General features: G+C 33.9%; 1 protein-coding gene across 2 annotated transcripts in view; it reads left to right on the plus strand.

The window, feature by feature from the left end:
* Positions 1–24,640, plus strand: part of LOC150102707 (delta(14)-sterol reductase TM7SF2-like) — a 201,271-nt gene that overhangs the window by 135,240 nt on the left and 41,391 nt on the right. For both annotated transcript variants that reach the window (XM_090399305.1, XM_090399306.1), the window contains one exon: positions 7,005–7,127. In XM_090399305.1, coding sequence (XP_090255431.1) covers positions 7,005–7,127 — 123 coding nt within the window. The remainder of the gene's footprint in view (positions 1–7,004; positions 7,128–24,640) is intronic.

Raw genomic sequence — 24,640 nt, forward strand, 5'->3', positions numbered from 1 at the left:
GAAAAAAAAAGTAATGAATGTAGGATTTGCGATAGTGTGGGTAATTCTGATCATGATCAGAAATTATGTATTCTATTACTGTGTAAAATACATACAGATCCTGAGTAAACAAAAAAAAACTTCTTAGAAAATGAAGCAAAATATAAATTAAAAAGAAAATAAATACACATTACAAGATGCAACAAATTTTACAAGATGATTTGCTGCTTCATCAACCCGCACTTATTTCTGCCATGTCTAAATGAATCACCTGATTAAATATTATTAGTTTATTGGATTAGCCCATCTCTATAGTTATTTACTGAACTACCAAATGTATATATATATATATATATATATTTTTTTTTTTATGTTGGGCCCATATACGAGAGGTTGGCTGGTCAAACTATAGTACTTTAGTACCATATATGGGTAGTGGGTTAGAAAAGAAGGAACTTGTTAACATTCGATTTGAAAGCCTGTATATTGTATTCCTTGGGAAATGCCTCAGGGGGAAGACTGCTCCACATTACAGCAGTAGCAGGGATGAAGGAGGAGGAAAAGAAACGTTCTGTGGGTTTCAAGGTGTACTGTGAAGGGATGTTGGGAGGTGGCTGTACATGTTCCAATGGGTTTAGTACAGAGTGGGGGAATTATTGATGTTGTTTCAGATGAGCATTTTCCATGAAAATATTTGTAGAATTTACAAATTGCAGAGACTAAACGTCTATGTGAAAGTGGGGGGGGGGAGTGAGTTGGTAAGAGATGGATTATTTATCAGTCTAATTGCTCTCCTCCGTATTGAGAACATTGGTTTTCTCAGTCTATAGAAAACTTACCCATACAGGCAGATACGTTCACCAACAATCCCACCACCCCCTCCTCACAACAATATGGAGTCATTAAGACACTACACAACAGGGCTAATCAAGCATTTTGAGGGAGCTTTTAGGAGCCCCACTCCAAATATGAGAACAGTGTTCAATAGCTGGGCAGATTTGCGATTTGTATAAGGTTAACAGCTGTTTTGAAGTGAAGTAACGTCTTGAGCAAAAGAGAAAGCCTTGTTTTTTGGAAGTTGAGGATGCAATGGTTGTGATGTGTTTATGCCAAGAGAGGCCTGATGTCATGGTAATTCCGAGAAGAGAAATTTCTTCTTGTCTGGAGATTTGAGTGTTATCAAAAATAATACTGGGAGAAAATGGCTCTTTTTTGTGGGAAATAAGACAGAACTGGGTTTTACTAGCATAGAAGTTGACGACGTTTTCTGAGCCCCATCGAAGGATGTTTTGGAGCTCTGTGTTAAGGGAAGTTGTGGTTGATGTTCTGTGGGTTGAAGTGAATTATGTAGGGTAAGGTGTTTCAAATGAAAGAGAGGAGTGCAATGTGCTGTCATCTGCAAAACTGTGTATTGGGTTGGAGGTCAACTGAAGTAGGTAATTGATGTATAGAAGGAAGAGGGTCAGTGAGAGAACTGAACCTTGTGTGACTCCAGCATTGGTTGGATAGTGGGAGGATAGAGAGCCATCTACCATTACACATAGTGTGCATCCAGACAGGAAGCTGGTAATCCCTCTGCATAAGTCCTAAGATAGTCCAAATGATGGAAGTTTGCTTAGTAAGCCTTTGTGCCAGACCCGGTCAAAAGCTTTAGAGATATCGAGTGCAACTACTTGGGATTCGCCAAATTTTTCAATGGTATAATCCCAGAGATGAATGATATATGAGAGCAGGTCACCTGTTGATCGGCATTGGCGGAATCTGTATTGGTGGTTGCTTAATAGCCGGGTACCTTTTAAAGTAGATTAGGAGTTGAGAGTTGATGATTTTCTCCATTACTTTAGATAGAACTGAAGTAAGTGAGATAGGGCGGTACTTACATGACAGTGATTTGTCACCCTTTTTAGAAATGGATTGAATATAGGCCAATTTCAAGGCTTTGGGATATATACCAGTTGAGTAAGATAGTGTGTACAGACGGCATAGGATAGGAGTCAGTTCTGCTGCACAGACCTTCAGGACAATTGGAAGAATGCCATCAGGGCGGGGCTTTTTTTTTGTGTCTAATTTTAACAACAGGTTTCTGATCTCTTTCTGGCAAAAGGATACAGGAGACATTGTATGTTGGGCAGTTGGAATGACTGGAGGCATTTGCCATTGTTGGTTATGCGTGCATTGCAGGCAAAGTGCGAAGCCAGGAGATTAGCTTTTTCTGTGGGTGATGTTGCAATTGAGCCATCTGGGTATGATAGAGGTGGGAGTAGTGTTTGGCAAAAGTTGCAACCAATTGCTTCGGCAAGAGACCAAAAGGCATGGCTTCTGTAAGGACAGGCTGCAAGTTTCCTGCTTTTTTGCCCATTCAAATTCTGTTTTGGTTTTGGACTCATTGATGATTTTTTTTTGTATCTGTTTCAGGCTTCAGTATAGGCACTGAATGGAGTTCTTAATTTGAGCCAGTTGTGGTATGACTGGTTTTTCATTAGTACAGCCTTGGCACATCTTTTGGAGAACCTGGGTTTGGATAGGGGACGGCAGTTCAGAGTGGTGTGGGGATGTATGTTATCATGCCAGTGAGGATTACTTTGGTGATGTGTTCGGTGCATGTTTGGATTGGAAGACTGCAAACAATAGTCCAACCATATATAGTGGCTGTTTGTTATTGGTTAGTTATTTATATTTTGCAAATAAATATCTTTCCCTCTCCTTGTAAGTTTTTTTTTTTTAAATTATGCCATCATAAATTTATGCAAGTCTAGAATTTATAGGATCACGTTATTTGCTCCACCCAGCAACTTACAGTACACATATAATATCACAAATGTTAATTAATAATTTGTTTGCCAGTAATGAAAGTATTTCTACTCACTTGTTCTTTCCTTTGCATTTCTGATTGACTTATTGTTAAATATATGCACGTTTGAGAAATTCAAACATACCAATGAAGTATGGTGTTCTCCTTCATTATTGTTTTTCTGATATATCCTAAAGCAAATCCCCCCCCCCCCCCCAGATTTGGTTACAATTAAAGGACTGTTATAATATGTAGTGCATCTGCTGAAATGAAAACTAGAAATTTCTATGGGACACAGTATTTTCTCTTGCCCCATCAGATAATTAGGGTGATGGTAAGAGGGCTGTGATCACCCTGAAATGAATGTGCTAAACCACATAAGATTGCATCTTTACCAAAGAAGTATCATACAGGGTGATGGAAAAGTCGTGCACATCCAAGTTGAAGCTGGTCTGCATTGGAGTGTTTGAATTCTAATTACTCATTTTGCCTATAGATGGCACACTAGGACTTTTGGTCACTATTGTGTAATCTATCTGTCATTTGTTGGATATTCATTATGTAGTTTTCTTTATGAGGAAAGGAAAATGGTACTTTCCCAGTAGCAACGAGGTTAGTTATTTTGCCTATCATTCTTATGTAAATATTGTGGAGGAGTTTTGTCAGAAGTATCCTGACTCTGTTGTTCCTCAAAATTCAACAGTTATGAGATTCATTTGATTGTGTGTAAGTTATCCGAGGTATGGTTTACTAGGCCTGATTGATCATGGTTGTGGTGGCAGATGTATTTTTGTGTTCTTTTAGGCAGATGTTAGCAGATCTCCCAGTCTGACCATAATATGATAAATTGCAAGAACAAGGAACTTGAAAACACCTGGAATAGAGAGGGGATGAAGTGGATCCTTAGGAGAGCAGAGAAGGGAAGTCAGCTTCAAATGAGGTTTGAGAGTAGTGCAGAGATTATATTTCTTCAAAGTTCTGGCTATTTTTTTTTCTGAAGTTCCTCAGATATAGGAAATAGTACTGTAAACTTTATGTAGAGGTGGATGTGAGTGGATGGAAAGGACAGATAATTTGTAGATTTTTTTGGCATTGTAACCATTGGATGGAAAGGTTGGGCAAATAAAGGCAAGTTCCACTGTAAGGGAAGCTTGGGTGGAACAGAGGCTTGAGGCTCTGTTGACAAGGGTTTTGATAATACCATATTATTGAGAAGGGGGATGGGGGATAGTGGGAAAGTTTATGTATGTATCTATCTGTGTGGGGGAGTTTTCTGTAAACAGAGAAAGAAAAGGTACCATTGAGCAAACGTGTGATTGAGTATCTAAAAAAGGCAAGTAGTAGTGAAATACAGCAATCCCTCGATTAGTGTGCCTAATGCGTTCTCAAAAAGAGGCGCATTAATCGAAAACGCACTAATCGAATATAATAACCTATGGGAAAAAGTATAATTCGTTCCTCAAATTTTTTTTATAAAAGAATCAAGGTATGTCTCATGGCGTAGTTAAAGGAAAACCATGAAGCTGAAAGACAATAAAACATATTCAGAATATAAATTTATTATTCTACTTCTCAACAAAGAATTGAGCTAACATAGTTTGGAGGGCATTTTGTTTCTTTTTTTTTTTTTTTTTCATACAACCGACTGTATGGCCTTGTTGCCTCTTCTGCAAATTTTACTGCTTCTCTCTTCATCAGGGTCAGCCTCTAAGCATTGCTGCTTAAAATCTTTGATTGTACGAAAAATCTTTTCAAATTATTATAATTACAGCTATTTTGCCTGCTTCAGTTGTTCAGTTGTTCATTATTTTCAAATTGTTTCTGTGAAATCTCTTTTGACTGACTATCAGTGGTTAAATTTTCTTCATATTCTTCGGGATCTTCCTGCTGTGCATCTAAATTTAGCAGATTGGAATCACTCAATTCTTCAGAATGAGATTTAATTAACTCTTGGACGTTATCATTGAAGGAGAGAAAGAAATGAAGGATGTATGAATTGGTCACCAACACAGAAATCACGTGCTTTATAGATAAAATTTTCCAACTGTTATACAAGCAAAATAGTTAACACTTTAAAAACTACAATGATCATAAAAGAGAAGTTAATTTTCAACTCATCCCAGAAAACTGATTGATTATCCTATTATCAGAATGGATTCTCCTTTTTGTGATATGCGGAGAAGTGTTGAAGGGTCTCGAATCTGTGGGTGTACTATAGCAGACAGCATAAATTTTGGCGATAAAAATTTGGAACATAGTATACATGGAAGTAGTGTAGTATGCCATTTAAAATAACTTTGTAAAATGTTTTAAATTGGTAACTAAATTATTTCATTCTGGTGAGTGATTTTTTTAAATAGTTAGCCACAAAAATGTATAGATAGAAAATTTTTAAAATCTGTAACATTTATTTTTAAGATGTATATAGGCGCACTAATTGAATTTTAGAGGTGCACTAATTGAATTTGGGTATCGAAAAAAAAAATGACGCACTAATCAGGTGTGCATTAATCAAGGGATTACTGTACATCCACCACCACCACATAACTAATTCTTTTAAACACCTGAGATTATCTTGTGTATTTTTCTGTTCAGTATTAAATTTATTCTTATCCTGCTCAGTGATTACTACCTATTTCAAATGACCAAAACCCTCATTCTGATTCGAGCAGAAGATGGCATATACAATGGCATATTTATTTGTTGTGTATTCTTTCCAAGTAATGTGTACATATCTTTATGGGGATTCATGATATGGTTTTAGTCATGACTGGTAACCTGAATAAGCATTCTGTTCTTTAACAGGATTTGAACATAGACAAACAGCAGATGCATGAGGCTCATCGAGAAACTATGTTCTGATTGGTAAATGAATTAAATTACAATTTCAGGATTTTTTTTTTCTCAGAAGTTTATACATACTGTCAGCCACTTTCACATATTGCCAGCCTGATTGGCCAAGTGGTTAGTATACCTGTTCTTCAACAAGCAGGCTGCTGATTTGAATCCTCCCTTGGGCATGGATGTTTGTGATTGTCTTTAAATGGGAGATGATTTATTGGAGGCCTGAAGTGGCTTGAAAAGTTCCATGTTTGGTCTCTAGAGCAGGGTTTCCAGATTATGTAAAAAAAAATTAAAAAATTGATCAAAATATAAAAAAAATCCTTAGCTCACCCACAATGCAAAATGTACTGTAGGGTTGCAAATCACTTTTTGTGGGTGGGAGCAACATAGAAAAAAAAATCACTCGTGCATTGAGACATTTATCTTATTGTGGCTTAAGTTTTTGTATCCTCTCATCAGAGTAGTCTGCTGCCAGTGTTTGACTAAATCCTTCACAGCTGTCTTAATGACATCATTGATGTAATTGTTGAACTGCTAAAAATCTCTTGACGTGGAGAAAAGGTGAAAGTCACTGCTGCAGAGTCATTTCTAGGTTTCATTTCCTGTCCCAATGTGGTTCAAAAATTTTCTTTCATTATATCATTCTGCAATGCTTATTGTTGCCACCACGTGTTTTGTTTTGTAATCATCCATCTTGCACACAATTTGCAGTAAGAATGAGAAATGTGTGACCAATATATATGCAATTCAGAAATGGTGAATCTTCATTCACCTATTCAAGCAGATTAGCAGTTATTAATTGTTGGTAGCCAGTTCAGTCTTCATTGTGCACATTCATTCTTTCTTTCTTCACTGAACATTCTATACTGTCTTCCAACTATTCTCCTACTCAAGTCATTTTTCTCCATACACTTTGCTAAGTTGCCAATAAATTTCAGCCTCATATATCACTCATACCGCTGTTTGTGAACGTAACAGAAATCATATATCTTACACTAAACTACATCCTTGTCTTATACCTAGATTAATTTATTATTACCTATTGTAACTTTATTTTTGTGTTTTTATATAAAGTTTACATAGCTTGTATTAAATGTAATGGATATCCCTGTGTTTTTTTTTTTTTTATTTTACTCTATATTTTGTACCTTTCTTTATTACCATTTCTCTCTCTCTCTCCCTCCCTCCATAAAGAATATAGCAGAGGAAGAAACATTTTTGGGAATTTGAAGTGAAAGCTTTTATGGAATGAGCTTATTTTCCAAAGCAGGTAATTAAAGTAGTCAAAAAAGCGAAATGAATAGTTTTTTTAAGAATTATTATAGATCATACAATGATATGACTAATTTATTGTTGTTTATTTTATTATTTTTAATTGTACCTTTGTTAGATTTAGAATCCATTCCAACATGTAAGAAGAGGCGTCTCATTATTTCAGGATGGTGGGGCATTGTGCGGCATCCTAATTATCTGGGCAACATTATCATGACTATTTCTTGGACTTTACCTTGTGGTTAGTTGTGTTTATATATTTATTTTATATGATGTAGTCATTTTTCTTACCAAGTTATTTTTTTTTATCTGATTTATCTGCAAAACTTCACTTATAAATTATACATTAAACACTGAAATTAAGTTAAAGTATGAGATATGAAAAAAGATGTAGAATAATGACTTGCCCATATGTAATCTAAATTTTTTTATTATGTTATTAACATTGATACAACTTAAAGAAAAATTAGCAGATGTCTTCAGTGATATATAAAGATATAAGAAATATCTTCAATGCAAGACTTTTTGTATTACAAGAAATATAGTATTCTGTTGATTTTTCTGTCAACTCAGGTTCACATATTCAACTATGACAAAATACTTCATGGACCAATGTAGGTATGTATATATGAGTATATATATGTATGCTGTGTTTCTAAATGAGCTATAGCTTGGTCATGATAGTGTTTCATTGAGTCACATAGAATTACCTTTATTGTGCAGGTACATATAAACATGGAATGTAATAGTAAACAGTAATTGATGGCTTGGTTGAGCAAGATGTTAACATACTTACCCTTCGACCAAAAGTTGGCTGTGGGTTTGATCCCTGCCATGCCCTTTAATGTTTGTGATTGTCTTTATGATGGGAGATGAATTTCATTGCTTGGTATATCTCTGTCCTGCTTGTTGGAGGCCTGAAGTAGTTTGAAAAAGCTCCAGATTTGGTCTCTAGAGTGAAGTTTCTGGATTCTTTAAAAAAATAAAAAATCCCTTAGTTTACCATGGGTACTAAAGTACTAGCTTTACAACCATACATGAGTGGAAAGCACATAAAAAAATAATAAATGAGCCACTGAAATAAAATGGTCAAAAAGTTTTATATTTACTCTCTCAAGTTTCTTCTCAAATTAGGCTTTAATTCTATACCTGATTTAATCTGAAGCTATTGCATCATATCTTAACTAAATTTCACTGTTCACTTGTTGGGTAAGTAAGGTCTTATTTGAATCAAGGATTAGGTATTTGCCTGTTCTGTTTTCATTGATCTTTCCATCTTGCTTTGCTCTCTTTCTTTTCCCCTTTAGTCTATATTTATCCACTTCTTTTGGTAGCCAATATCTTTTTCCATCTTATATAAATATTCTTTACATTTCTTTCTGTATTTCTTGATCTTTTCATTTAAGCAATAAATATCCAACTCTCCTCTGATGTCTTCATTTTTTATATGGTCTAAGTTTATGCATCCCTTAATTTTTTTTTTTTTTTTTAATTTTATTTCTGCTGCCTTATTTTACTTTGATTTTTCTTTTTAACAGTCTATTTCTGAGCTATTTAACAGAATGGTGGCCAAAATTTAAGTTGGGTTTCTTTATTCAGTGTCCTTTTAATTATTTCACAGAGTTTCTGAAATTTATTTTTACATCTATTATCTTTGTCTTTTAGATATGCAATTATGCAACCTAAATCACTGAACTATGTTACCTGTTCTTATTTTTATCTTTTATGACTGCTTTTGATCCGATATGATCTCTACCTTTAAATGCCATGATTTTTGTTTTATTTTGTGAAATCTTTATATTTTATTGTTGGCTTATCTGATTTAATTATTAATTCATAAACTGATCATCTTCATATCTTGTAATCTGATTGCCTGCATACAGCATTGAATTGATAACATTTCTTCTACTTTTATTGTTGTTTTCCACATTTTTATAATTTAATATGTGTGTGTATGCATGATTGAATAGAGTTGGAGACAAACTGCATCCTTGTCTTATACTTAGATTAATTTATTATTACCTATTGTAACTTTATTTTTGTGTTTTTATATAAAGTTTGCATAGCTTGTATTAAATGTAATGGATATCCCTGTGTTTTTTTTTTTTTTTATTATTTTACTCTATATTTTCTCTATATATTTTATCAAAAACTTTCTTAGAATCAAACCTCTGTAGCTCACTCAGTATTAGTGATGCCCTTTGGTTGGAAAAACCTGGATTTGAATCTTTCTAGGATGAGAACCTTGATCAGAAATTTTCATTTGAAGGTGAGTTAGCGAATCTCATGTGGAGGTTGCAGGATTGTTCATCCTGCACTCCAGAACATGTGCAATTTACAGACACAATTATTGTGGCCTCAAAGTCTTAGTTTCCTCATCCATAAATTCCAATCATTCCAATTTCTTTTAATTGATCTAATTTATCTAAGGCTAAATATATCTCCAAATTAAATTCTAACCTTTTTTCAATAATTTGTTTCAAGACATAAACATTATCTGTACATCATCTTCTTTGTATAAAACCACTTTGTTATCTGGGGAGTAGATTGTTTGCAATATTTCTAAGTCTTTTCTTCAAATTTTTACTATGTATTTTGTAAAATTGCTATGTATTAAGCTTATTCCTCTGTACTTTTCATAGTCATCTCTATCTCCTTTTTTAAATATAGATATAACCTTAGCTTTTAACCAATCTGATGGAATTTGACATTTCCTCCAACTAAGAATCTATGATGTAAATATTCTCCACCATACTTCCAGAGATCTGTATTTATGCTGTTAATAATTAGATTTTTATATAGAGATGTTTATATTATTTGATCTCTTTATTTCTAACAATTATTTTTTTAATTCCGAGTGTACCTATATATGCACAAGGGTTCACTCCAATTGATGCAATGACCTTTTTTTTACTATTTCTTTCAGAATCCAAATAAATCACTGACTCAAGACCAAAATACAAAATAAACACATTTAATATAACAAAAACAATATATATATATATACACTTTAAAAATATTACATGACTAACTACAAATTAATTAGATCCAAGGCCTTTTAAAAATAAACTTACACTTAAGACTAGACTAAACACTTTGTTTGCACAATGACAAAATGTTCATAGCCAGTTTCTCTCTCTATCAAGACCCTTTTCCTGAAGATATATGACCCTATTCTTCATTTTCACAGGATCCTTTTTCATCACTCATGTAGCACACATAAAATCTTCCTGACTTAATTCTGTCTCTTTTTAGTAGAAATAATAGTTAGATCCAGCAGAGTTTTCTCGAACATTCCTTTAGAACGTAAATAGCAATTTCTTCTTTTATTCACTACTAATGCTTATTGACAGTCTTAACTCTTCCATTTAAAAAAAATGTACAGTTCTACGATTCCCTTTTCGGAATCTCCTATAAATCTTCCAATTAACGTTTCCTCCAATATTCCTTTTGAAATGCCTATAGCAATATTTCCCTTTTATTTATCAATACTTATTCCACTTTGAAACTTAATATTTCCATGATTCCTTTTTCGGAATATACTATTAATTTTCCTCTGACTGTCACATAAAAAAAACTCCTCAAGTTCCTCTGAATCTAAATATCTGCCGGCCTGTGTTCTAATTTTCTCTCTGAACGCTATCTTGTTTATTTCTGTTACTCAGATACCGAACGCTTTCCTTGTCAGCTGTCAATCACACATCAAACTTCTCGGCGAGCATGCGCACTCCTTGAAAATGGCAAGCGAGAAACTAAATACTGTATAATGGCTGACACAATTGTTTCCATTAGCAACAAGAGAATGTCTTCATAAAACACAAAACTTTTGATAATTTTAAACTACAATAAAATTCCTGTAAGTAATACAAATATCAAATCCAATAAGTACATAAATTTTTAACTGCTTTACATATCATTTTTGACAAAACAATTTCAATAACGGACACATCGCAAGTGCCGACAATGCGTGTTATAAAACTAATAAACATTCTAACATAACCAATACGTAAAAATATTCAGAATTTTAAATTATGATTATTTTTACAATGCCATCTTATCCAGATGATTTTCTATTTTTTGAAACCTTTTTTGCTTCTTTTAGTTCTTACAGTCTAATTGGTTCTATATCTGCACCCTTGATTTCTTTATTGTTATTTTCTGTTAATAAATTTGGATCATACCATGAATTCTTATAATGTTGTATCCATTGTTTCTCTTGTATTATATTGATTTATACAGTATCTCCTTCTTCATCATTTAATTTCCTTAATATTTCATAGGATATTTTTTGTTCTCAGTGTATATATACATCTTCTATTTTATTAATAAATCTATCCCAAAAATCTTGGTGAAATTTTTTTTGCTATAGATTTAGCTATATTTCTTTACTTTTTGTATACATTTTTTTTCTTAGTTTTTGAAGGAATGATCTATATGCCAAGGTTTTTCTTTTGTTTAATTTTCTACATCTTTGTTCCAAAATTATGTTTTTTTTTTTTTTTTAAGAACTTCAAATTATATTTATTAAAGTTTTCATTCTTCGTCTTTTGTATCTGCATTAATTTCGGCTTTTAGGTAAACTGTTTATTATGACTGATATACTATTCTAATGCTTTCTTCTTGTAATGCATATACTTTATAATCTTCTGTTTCTTGTTTTTTTCTTATTTGTTGCTTTTCTCTATTTTGTAAATATTTCTATTATAGAAACTACTAAATAATGATCTGAAAAGATTCATTTTCTCTGTAAACACATATGTCTCTTACATGTGGATCAAGTTCATGATTAGTAACTTCAGGATTAGTCAGTTATAGATCTTGTTCTTTTGCTATTCCATTTATTTTATTTATTTTTATTTTTTTTTTGTTTTAAAAAATTAATTATTTTTATTATTGAATTACTGAAATGCTGCTTAAGGGTCAAAGCTGTATAACTGAGAAGAGACCTCCACATTGCCTTTAAAGGAATGCGGAGAATCGACCAGGGCTTCTGACCTAATGTCCAATCCTCACCTTCTCGTGGTGCACCCTGTTGGTATCTACCTGGATACTGAATGAACGAGGATGGGCTGGCAATTTGGGATTTAGCCAACCAAATTGTATTCTTATTGCTTAAACCAAAATACAAAATGATGGTACAACATTACAAAATTTCATGCCGACTGGGGCATCGCCCAGTTAAACAAGGCCCCTGTTGTTTTCGCCAGGGAACCAGGGTGAACAGTGAAAAGTCAGCTACTGGAACAAACCCTAAAACACACCCCAACTCAATATCACCAGAGTTGAAGATCGGCACTATCAACATAAGAAGCCTGAATTGCAAATAAATGGAGCTAGCTGAGGAATTAAATAAGTACCAGATCAACATAATAGGGGTGACTGAAACAAAAAAGACAAAAACTGGTGAGATCTTTCTGAGCAATAAATACAAAATGTTATATTCAGGCAATGGTAATCGAGGAAAAGGAGTAGCCATAGTATTCAACACTAAATAGGAAGCTAATCTTGAATGGCAGGCATTCTCAAGTAGAGTGATATGGACAAATATCAGAATAGGAAACTGGATAATGAGACTTATTTGTGCCTATGGTCCCACAGAAGGCTCTACTAAGGTAGAAATGGAAGAATTTTTTGTGGCTCTAGAGAAAGCTACTGACACAATGAAAAAGGAAAAGTTGGTCCTTGTTGGGGATCTAAATAGTAGAGTAAGAAATGATTGTCAGACATACAAAAATATTTTGGGAAAATTTGGAGAAAAGCAGACAATAATGGCAAATACCTGTTGGATTTTTTCTCAGGACATGGACTGGTTATTACTAACACCATGTTCCAACATAAAAATGTGCACAAATTCACATGGAGAGAAAAGGCAAGGAATAAGAAAAGTCTCATTGACTATGTTATTGTTGATAGTGATGTTTTCTCCCTGGTGCAGGACACCAGACTGTACAGAGGATTTGAAATTGGAAGGATCACTATTTAGTGTTGAGCAGGATAAAATTGAATTTCATATTGAAAAGAACAACATGTAAGCAAGTTTTAAAGCGAATAAAAGTTGAGCAGCTCTCCGATGTGAACTGTAGACTAAAATACACAAAGATTATTGAAGAAAAAATTAAAGAGAATACAGAAACAAATGTCAGCTTTCTGACATTTGTTTCTGTATTCTCTAAGAGCACAAGCTGACTTATTTGTGAGGAACTTTTGATATGCTTTCTTCTTTTCTTTCACTGCCTCTTTAACTTCCTGTGTACACCAAGGAGTTCTGAATTTTCTATCCTTGCAGATAACTTCACCACATGCCTCTCTGGCTGAATCAATCAGGATTTTCTTCAAGGCTTGCCAAATGAAACAAGCAGTGATAGCACAATGGTAAAAAACACTCAACAGGCATACAGTCAGGAATACATATCCATACTTGAAATAGAAAAAGCCATCAAAGACTTGAAATGTGGAAAGGCAGCAGGAGTAGATGATATTTGACCAGAAATGCTTAAGTATGGTGGTATAAAAGTCTTACAGTGGCTGCACTGCATAGTTCAGAAGGCGTGGACAGAGGGACAAATTCCCGATGATTGGAGTAGAGCTCTCATAGTACCCATATATAAAAAGGGAAATAAAACTGAATGTGAGAATTACAGAGGTATTTCCCTACTGAGTGTTCCTGGCAAAATCTATGCAAGTATACTTGAGAAACGGTTGAGAAGAATTGTGGAAGAAAAGCTTGGTGAAGAACCAGCTGGATTCAGGCCAAATAGAGGCTGTCAAGATCAGATCTTCAATTTACGACAAATAGTCGAGAAATCATGGGAATATAACAAAGATCTGTAGTTAAGTTTTGTCGATCTGGAAGAGGCATATGAGAAGGTGCCAAGAGAGAATGTATTCAATATGCTACAGTTATATGGTGTCAATGGGATATTATATCAAGCAATACTTAGTGTTTATTCGAGTTGTAAATCAGCAGTTAGGATTGAAGGAAGTACAGGAAGATGGTTTAATGTTAAATCTGGTGTGAGACAAGGATGTACATTATCCCCTCTGTTATTCATTATCTATATGGATCACATTATGAAGGAAAGTGGTATTAAACATGATATCAAAATTGGAGATGTTAACGTCAGCTCTTTGCTTTATGCAAACGATGTTATACTTCTAAATAAATCTGCTACAAGTCTGCTATATTCCCTGACTAAATTGAATAACTGTTGTAATAGATATGGTATGTAGGTCAGCAATAAAAAGACAAAGACAATGAAAATAGGCAGAATCATTTTCAGTGATTCTGCCTATTTTCATTGGAACAAGTAAAACATTTCAGCTACTTAGGCACGATTTTTAGTGAAGATGGTAAATTAAATATGGAAATAGACAACAGAATCAACAAAGCTGGTATGGTAAGAAGTCAATTGAATAAATTCATATGGAATAAGAGAGAAATTAGTCGGAACAATAAATTAGCTGTATACAAGACAGTGTTCAAATCAGTTTTAACTTATGGATCTGAGAGCTTGGTCAGAAATAAACCACTTAACCAAAGACCAGAGACTGCAGATATGAGAGCCCTGAGAAAGATTAGAGGCATGAACAGGTGGCATCAATGGCAATATCATATTAAAAATGAGGATATTAGGAAAGAACTTGATATTGTCAGCATCCAGGAATGTGTTAGCAGAGCTAATCTCAGGTGGTATGGTCACTTAAACAGAATGGGTGAGGAAAGATTAGCCAAACAAGTGTTCTCTGCCAGGTTGGCAGGAAAACGACCCAGAGGAAGACCAAGATATAGATGGATTGATACGGTACAAAGTGCCTTAAAAAGTAATTGATCAGTCATAAAAATGTATTTTTGTATTTTTTGTTTCATTTATTAACACTTAAAAGTACTCCACTTGAAGCCCTGGTATTTTGGTTTACTCCACTATAATTATCTATATCTTTTATCTATTATTATGTATATATAGATATAATTATCTATATCTTTTGTTCGTTTTAGCCTCTTTTTTGTTTCTGTTATTACTGCCCTGGTGATATTTTTGTTTTTTTTGCTGTTTACTAATTGCAATTTCTTTGCTATTCTACTTCTTACATTCTGCGTAGAGACTTTCAGGATGTCAGAGATTCCTAATTTTTACCTTTATTCTTTCCTTTCCTAGTCATTATGTAATATTTTTCTCTGATGATTTTCCATTTTAAGCTTCTGAATTATAGCGATTTTTACTTGGAAAGGTAACCAGGCTCTTAAAATCTATCTGTACAACAAAAACATTGCTGACTATATACAATATAAGAAATCACAGGCTGAAGTCAGAAAGCTTTCCAGAAGTATATGCAGAGAAGATTGGAGTAAATATGTTAAATCATTACAGCATGATGTCACTGGATCACAAAGAACAGGTTTTAAAATTTTTAGGTAACTACAAACAACAGAAAATGACCAATTAATATATTCTGATTTCCAAAGCGGATTTGATAGAACTACAAAATATTGTGGAATGAAAAAACCCGAAATAGAAAACAATCACAAAACTGAAGATATCAATATACAGGAAAGTATAGAAGAAATAGTAATGGAAGAATTAGAAAAAGAGTTTAAAAAATCAAGAAATAGAAAAAGACTGGGTCTGGATGGAATGTGTTGAGTTCTTTAAATATGCAGACAATAGCTTAAAAGAACTCCTACTTAAACTCTTCAATAATATCTGGAAATATCAAAAAAATGGGAAATTGGAATAGTAATAAATATTCACAAAAAAGGTCCCAAAGACATGTGGAAATTATAGAGTTATTATCCTTTTAATAACAGCATGTAAACTATATGCAAACATCCTAAAGAATAGACTAATTAAATACACAGAAAATTATATAGAAAAAGAACAGTGTGGTTTTAGAAGAGGATGCACAGATGCCTCTTTTATAATGCAACAGATCATAGAAAAAGAAAAGAATTTATTGACTACAAAAAAGTGTATGATAACTTGAACAAATCTACTATGGAAAATATTACAAGACGATAAAATACCTCCTTAGTTAATTAAAACAAAAAGTCTATACAGAGAAACAAAAATTTGCAGATGGAACATTATCAGAACTTATAACCATAAATCAGGGAGTGAGACAAGGCTGTGGCTTATCCCCAATTCCAACATTTATATAAACATAATCTTAAAAGAATGGAAAATAACTGTCAAAGATGAAATTAAACTAACAAATAATATACAGATATTTAGATATAATATATCTAAATGAAATAGAAAAAAAGATGTAAAGTGAAAATCTCTGAAACAAAAGCTATAGCAATGAATGGAAACACCATTCAAAAAGTCAAAATTATGCTTAACAATAAAATAATAGAACAAGTTACAGAATTCAAATATATAGGAAATTAATCTCGCGGTTCAATACTGATTCACAATTGGAAGAAAGACTACAAATTTACAATAGAATGAATAACATAATTAAAAGAAATTTTGGAAAGCAAATGACTAAAGAAATGCAATTAAGATTACATAATATGACCTCTAAAACATCTCAAATTTGGAAGTGAAACTTTGATTCTAAAACAATAAAACAGATAAAGACTGGAAGCAGCACAGATGAAGTTCCTAAGACCTCTCCTGGGACTCACTAGATTAGATAAAAAGAAAAAATACAGAAATAAGAGAACAATTACATACAAAAAAAAAAACATCATACAGGAAATAGAAGAATACCAGCAAAATTGGTTATACTACATAGGAAGAATGAATAACAATAGGATTCCTTAACTAGCACTAGAATATAAACCTACAGGAAGAAGAGACCGTGGACATCCAAGACTAAGATGAAGAAATCAACCATATCTGCAGAGCAGGAACAGGACATAAAAATTAAAAAAAAAAGCTTATACCTAAATTGTTCAGACGACGATGAAGGTAACTAGCTTTGTGCATCCCGTCCCCCATAAACTGGAGAACCAGGGTATCTCTTTCTCTCTCTCTCTCTCTTTTAATCTGACACTTACCTTGCTGCCACTGGCATAGTTCTTGAGGTTGATGGTGCATGCAAGCCTCCTTACCACATCAAGGTGGAGAATACCATCAAGGAGGAGGAGGTAAGTAACGTAATAGAATAAATAATTTCTTTGATTAACTACTGTGTAATAGTATTACACCGAGTACTCTTTTTAAGTATATTTTTAAAATATGCAAGCCTGTTAGATTTGTTTTTTGTTTTGTTTGTATATCTGCGTGCAAGTTATTTCTGCTCTTTGGCTTGGTAGATGTTATCAAAATTTGATATTTTGGATCCTTATAAAAATATTATTCCAACTCACTATTTATTTCAATCAGACCAGTTTTTGAGAAGAAGAAGAAAGGTGCTGAAATTAATACATAGTAGTAACTCTCCTCTGTATTTTTAACCTTTATTTATATAGCTCTCATGTATATTGTTTTCTCTTTGGTTGTGATTGCACATACTATTTATATGGTTAAGATTTTCACTGAATGTTAATAAATGACTATGTTGTTTTTGTGCAATTTTCCAACACCACAGCTGCCAGTTTCTGTAGTAAAGCTGGATATATGGGACTCTCTCTCTACCAGCCTTTTAATCTTCTGCAAAGGTGATAATCATTATGGCCCAGATCTAATCTTTTGACAGCCATTTCCTCAAACAATATACCCACAGAATATATGTTGTAGTGTTCAGAGAGAAATTAACACTCTCATTCTTTTAAGCTGACCATACCACCATAGATTATCTTAGATCATCTTCATCCCCATTTGTTCTAATATGCATAACAGAGTTCCATGTGGTATTCTGTAAAATGCCTTTGCAAAACCATCGTGTAGCCATTTCCTTTATCCAACTCAGCTGACTCTATTATAAAACATTAGTAAATTACTACAGTGGCACACTCAGGATTTAATCTTGGAGGGGACTGAGCACTCAAGATTTAATCTTTTTTGGGGGGGGGGGACAAATCTGACTGAGCATCTGCAGTGATCGCCAATACATGATACCCATGATCTCCTCTGACAAACGAAGTAGCACCCGAGCACTACTTCGTTCACCTTGCGTTTACAGCGGCCAGGATTCCAGAGCGCTATGGGGTATTCCCACCTTATGTAACCGTTAATTCATAAGTAGCATAGAAATAGATGACACGACACAACATAAATTTAAAAAAAAAATTAATTTTAATTAGGGAAAGATTTTTAGAAATTTTTCTAGTGTTTTTTTCCTTTTTCTTTTGGAGGGGGCCAGGGCCCCTTGGCCCCATCCAATGAATTACTAAGGCATGACCGACCCTTCACAATGCCATGTTGACCTTCATACAGTATCATATTTTTATCTACCCATTCTTGAATTCTCTTTTTCACTAATTTTTATAGCACTTTTACCACCATGTCTGATATACTGATTAGTTTATAATTTGCTAATGCTGTCTTAGCACCTCCCTTATGCAAAGGAATTATTGCACTCTTTCCACTCACTTGGAACTCTACCAGAGCTGAGACTGAAATTAAAGAGCCTAGTCAAGTTCCCTTGCACATTCTCGTGAAACCCTAACTGGTATCCCACCTAATCCCACATCTGTATTTACATTGAGATACCACAGTATCCTAAGAACCTCCAATTCATCCACTTCTGTTCCCACATTAGTGTCTGTCATGTAGGTTAAAGCAGTAAAACCTCATTAGGATAGTATACCCTTGCAAAGTTGTCACTCATTAACTCAACTATTTTATCTGCTTCATTCTTCCTCTTACTTGCCATGTAACGAAAGAACTCTCAGGGATTTCCTTTGGCATTCTTGACTAGATTCTTGTCATAATCTAATTTTGCCTTCATGCCATGCTAGTCACCTACTTTTACAGTTGACCCTTGAACACTGTCCAGAAGTCCTACCAATAACATAATCAGTCGATTAATACATATTTTGTATGGTGTATGTATTATAAGGAAATGAAAATCATAAGGAAGTGAAAATATATTTATAGTACTATACTGTATTTATCAATACCGTAAGTTTACTTTGTCTGTTTACAAGATGAATTGTATGTCTGTGTACCTATATCAGTATTGTCTTATATGATATAAAACACTGTAGATGTTATACCTATTACTAACATTAGATATCAAAAATGAAAAGATAATGTGAAAAAAAATTCATATTTATTTACAGGTATAATAATTCATGCATTGATAACGAAGAAGCAGCAATGTGATTGCTTTATGGTATACTACGGCCACACTTGCGAGTGCTTTGCTTGGTGACCTGCCAAGAATAGTTGATTCATGCTGAAGAGGAGAAAGAAATGAAGGATGTACGAATTGGTCGCCAACATGCGAAATCATGTGCTTTCTTATTTGTCGCTGTACTAGTAGTAGCTTGATTTTTGCTGTCGCTTTTTTGCATTCATTTTTTTATTATTAAATATGATGGATCCAGTACAGTCAACAAGTTCTGGTGTTAAGCCTTTCAGTAGCTCTTTCAAAAGAATATTGCATAATGTGCTGACATTCTGTAAAAAAGAATCGTTAGAAGGCAGTCTCCTTGTTCCCCTTTCTCAAGTCATAAAACGTGCAAGTGCTATTGGGGACATATCAGAGTTGACTGTTAAAAGAATTTGTAGGGAATCAAAAGATGAAGGTAAGGCAAAATTTAAATCTCTTAAAAAGCGCCAGAGAAAGAAAACCACCAAAAATGTAGCTTTGAATTATTTTGATGTAGACATTATAAGAAGAACTATTCACGAATTTTATGTGGTCGAGAAAAAAGTGTGAACTGTTCCAAAATTGATCCCTATACTGAAAGAAAAAAATTAATTTTCCGTGGAAAAGAGAAAGTTTAAGGAAAATACTTAGTAAAATCGGATTTTTTTTCAAAAAGTCCCAGAATAAAAGGAAACTTATCATGGAGCGAAGTGACATTATTTTATCTAGAACGCAGCTTTTGACGTTATTTGAAACGTCGTATTTGAGAGCAATACGACGTTTCATGGAGAAGAAAAGGTCGATTGTGTGTATAGATGAAACTTGGATTGACAGTAATTTAACTTCTGTAAAATGTTGGCAATCTGAAGAAGAATGTGGAGTGCTACAAACCCGAAATGCCTTGAAGCACATAATAATTTTGTGAGCGGGTGGAGGAATGGGTTTTTTACCGAATTCAAACTTACTATACAAAGCCAACTCATCTACTGGAGATTTTCATGGGCAAATGAATTCTAAGATCTTCAAAAGTGGGCAGAAGAAAAACTGATTCCAAACTTCCTAAAAATGCTGCTGTTATAATTGATAATACTTCATATCACTCCATTCAATTAAACAAAGTTCCAAATTGGTCTAATAAGAAGCAAGTTCTTATGGATTGGCTCTCTGCAGCATTTCTCATTCCCCAGATATACTAAAAATTGAATTGTTTAACTTGGTGAAAAGAAACTCGCCACAACTAAACTGTTTAAATTTGTCACGATGCTCAAAGAGCATGGATTCCTAGCTCTGAGACTACCACCATATCATTGTGATATTAATGAGTATGTTTGGGCAGAAGTAAAAAATTTCATTTGTCTTCGCAACGTAACTGGGGTTATTGATATGCCGAAACATTTTTTGATTTCAGAACAGGCGATTGTAAGTATTACAGTTCAAAACTGGAGAAAATATTGCTTTCATGTCACCTCATTGGAAAATATGTATTGGGACAGAGACGGAATTATCGAAGAATTATGCGAACCTTTGGTGATCAATTTAAGTGAAAGTGATGGCGATTTGGACACTGATTCAGATAACTATGAAGATTAAGAGGATTTGATAATGGTATTTTTTTTCAAACTTTTTTTGCATGGTTTTGTTAAGAGTCACAACAAGTCATAAATAATTAATCGGTTTAGGACATTAAAGTCTCTCAGTTCTCTCAACTGTAAGTTTGGAATATCTAAGTTCATTTGAAAAAAATTTCTGTTATTCTGTATAAATATTTTTATTTTATACAAAACTTTCTTAAAAATAAATTTCGTTAAATTTTTATTTTATGTTATCCTTTTTTTAATTTTGTTAATACTATACGTAAATTTTTTCCAACTGTTATACAAGCAAAATAGCTACCACTTTAAAAACTACAATGTTCGTAAAAGAAAAGCTAAATTTTCCAACCTGTAATAATAAACAAACTCATCCCAGAAGACAGATTGATTACCCTATTATCGGAATGGATTCTTCTTCTTGTGACATGCATGCACAGAAGTGTCAAAGGATCTCGCATCTGTGGGCATGCTATAGCCTAATGCAGTCGATACGGTTGCTTTGCGGTAACCTTGCCTATACAAAAATGAATTAATCATTCTAAAATTTTTATTTTATGCTAATTAATTAAACTAATTAATGACAGTTCATTTTATGCAGTTATGATTTAATACCTCCTCTTTACATTGTTCTCAACTGCAAATTGTCTGTACAGTCTGTTTAAGTGTTTGTATGTGTAAGTTTTTTTATTTTAATCCAATGGTATTATTACACCAGATCATAGAGGTCAAATTCATGTATTTTATACAGCACCTTTTTTGGGTTGTTATAAAGTTCACATTTAGAAATATTCATACAATTTAGTAAATGCATTGGTGATGCTTCCTCAATGTTACAGATTTTGCAGATGCAGAAGACTTTTATGTCATTGCTAAACCCGATTGTTCTTGTGTGGCTAGTCTTGAGGTGAGAGATCATGGTAGTGGCACAGTGATTAAACTTGGAGTTGATGGTAGCTCCTGGTTTTTCTGCTGAATACCAGTGGTGAGTCATGTCCTGGAGAATCATTCTTTTTATGTTTTCTTTTTGAATAGTTTTAAAAAGATCAAAATCTGTGATATCACTTGATGTTGCAGCCATTTTTGTTACTTCATCTGCAGTTTCATTTCCCTTAATTCCACATGGGATGGAATCCATTGGAAAATTATTTTGGAATCCTTATGTAGTTTGTTTATGTTTTTTGCTATGTCTCTAAGTATTAATAGCAGTTCTCAATAACTTGAAGGGCTGCTAAGGAATCCGAAAAATATAAATTCCTTTGGGTTTTGTTTTATCCATATGTTGCAGTGCTATGTTAATGGTTACTAATTCTGCATGGTATGAGTTGCATCCTATACTGTTGGTTGTTTATTGTTCTATATTTTGAGAGCCATAGATGAGTACGCCACTCCCAGAATTGCCATTTGGATTTTTGGAGCCATCTGTGTAGATCTTTATTGAGTCAGGTCCATATTCCATTATTTTTGAAAGGGTTTGTTAGGCTTTTTTTCTCATGTTTCCCTATTTCAAAATCAATAACTATATTTTTCCTGTCTTGATTTGGAGGAAATGCTGGGTAGTTGGCTATTTTATTTGTACAATCTAAGGGAATTTTATTTTCCACGATTTCATGCATTGTTGATTTTTTTCTTTATTCTGTTTGTTGGTTGCCACTTTTTAAAAAGTTCACTTGTTCTGTGATGTGCAAGGTTGGCTCTTTTTTTCTACAAATTTAGTAAGATTTTCTTGCCACCTAATTTTTAAAGGAACAAGGTTGGATTCGAATTCTGCTATTTTTCCTAGAGTTGTATTCCTTAGTCCACATGATTCTAGCTGCATTTTTCTGAATTTTTATAAGCTTATCTAAACTGGTTTGTGATGTTTGCATCCAGATGGGTGAAGCATATTCCATTGTGGGTCGGATAATAGAGGTGTATGTAACTTTTAAGGTTTTAGCATCAGCTCCCCACTCTTTACCTGAGATATTTTTCATGATATTTAGTCTTCTTTTGCTCTGACTGCAACATTGTTGATATGTTTATTGAAGCTTAGTGATGGATCCAGAATAACTCCAAGGTATTTTGGGTTTTCATTAAATGTAATTAGTTGATTGCTTAGCTTAATCTTTGGTCTCCACTTTCTGAGGTGGTTATTAATGGTAAATACATAAATTTCTGATTTAGTGGGGTTAATTTTGATTTTTTTTTTGGTTTCACAGTATGTAGATTAACTTTCAATGGCTTTGTTTAAGTGACCTTCTGCTGTTTCTAAGTTGTTGTGAGCTGAGAATAGGACCAAATCATCAGCAAACATAGCTATCTCTGTTTCTTTATTTATATTTTTATCTAAGTTGTTTAAGTAGATGGAAAAAAGGAGTGGGCTCAAAATGCTGCCTTGAGGGAGTTCCTGTCTTATTTTCACTTTCTTGGAAAAGGTATTATTTATTCTAACTCGATTGTTCTATTTCTTAGAAAATCATAAATCCAGTTCAGAATTTTCCCTTCTATTCCAATATGACAAAGTTTGAATAAGAGTTTCTGCCTCCATACCTTGTCACAGGCATTGCTAAAATCTATAAAAGCTTCAAAGGTGGATTTGGTAGGTTTGGTCTGGAAGTTATCTTGAATTGACTGGGTTGGTTAAGTAGAAAAGTTGATCAGTTGTTGAGTGATTTCTTCTAAAGGCAGCGTGAAAATGTGGTAGTATATTGTTTGGATGGTAATTCAAATGTTGGAGTATCATTTTTTCTATCTATTTGCCTGGAATTGAAGTCAGTGAAATTGGTCTATAACTTCTTGGTTGTTAACAACGCATATAAAGTAAATTAATTAAAGATAACTTTAATGAATCACTTCTATATTTCGACAATGTCACATTGTCATCTTCAGGAACATAACGATATGGTATGTGCACTACAGGAACTAACAAAGCAAATGAGGAAGAAATAAGACACTAATTTTGTTCCTAAAGTCCTAATGGTGCCCTCTTGTGGGCTAATTTGGTAGTCTTGGCCGTTGGGCTGAAGTTCTCATAATGAAAGTCTCCCAAATTTGGGGCAGTTTCATGCACCCAAATTTGTTGAGATTAGGAACGTTTTTTAGAGCTGCTGAAGATTCTTTGAATAATCTTTCGTATTTAAACTTGCTGCGATGGATTATTTTTGTCTTCTTCCAACGAATTTTATGGTGGGTATCTAAGGCATGGTCTGCCAGCCCAGAGCGGCTGTACTGGTGAAACCGGATGTAGTCTTGGTGTTCTGAAATCCTGATATTTGTTGTTCTGCCTGTTTGGCCAAAGTAGGACAATTTGCAGCTGCAAGGGACCTGGTATACACCAGGTAGGTCTAGGGGAAGTGGTTGGTCTTTGGTAGAGCGGATAAGGGATGCCAACTTTTTATATGGTCTGTAACAGGAAGTAAGGTCATATTTCTTGAGGATATTAGTTATTTTTTCAGAGGTGCCCTGGATGTAGGGGATAGTGATAGACTTGGTGTAGTCTTTATTGTTGAGGGGGGGAGGGGGTTGTGATTTTCAGGTTTTAGTATTTTTTGGATTTTTTTGGGGTTATAGCCATTGGCTAAGAAAGTGTTGAGGATGTGGTTTAGTTCCATAGTCAGGGCCTTGTCATCTGAGCAGATTAATTTTGCCCTGTTATATAGTGTTTTTATCACCCCATATTGTTGTGAGGGGGGGGGGGGGATTGCTGGTGAATGTATCTGCCAGTGTGGGTGGGTTTTCTGTAAACAGAGAAAACCAAAGATCCATCAAGCTGGCGGGTGATTAAAGTGTCTAGGAAGGGGAGGGTGTTGTTTTCCTCTTTTTCTAAGGTGAACTGGACTCTGGGATGTTGGTTGTTTAAGTGTGTTAGGAAGGAGTGGAGTGAGTCTGAGCCATGTGGCCAAATAGCAAACACATCATCCACATAACGAAGCCAAATAGTGGGTTTTTGTGGGGCGGAGTTTAAGGCTTTTTCTTTAAATGT

Source organism: Typopeltis vanoorti, chromosome 10 (assembly GCF_054136105.1).
Source record: "Typopeltis vanoorti isolate ZY-2024b chromosome 10, IOZ_Tvanoo_1.0, whole genome shotgun sequence".
NCBI lineage: Eukaryota > Metazoa > Arthropoda > Arachnida > Uropygi > Thelyphonidae > Typopeltis > Typopeltis vanoorti.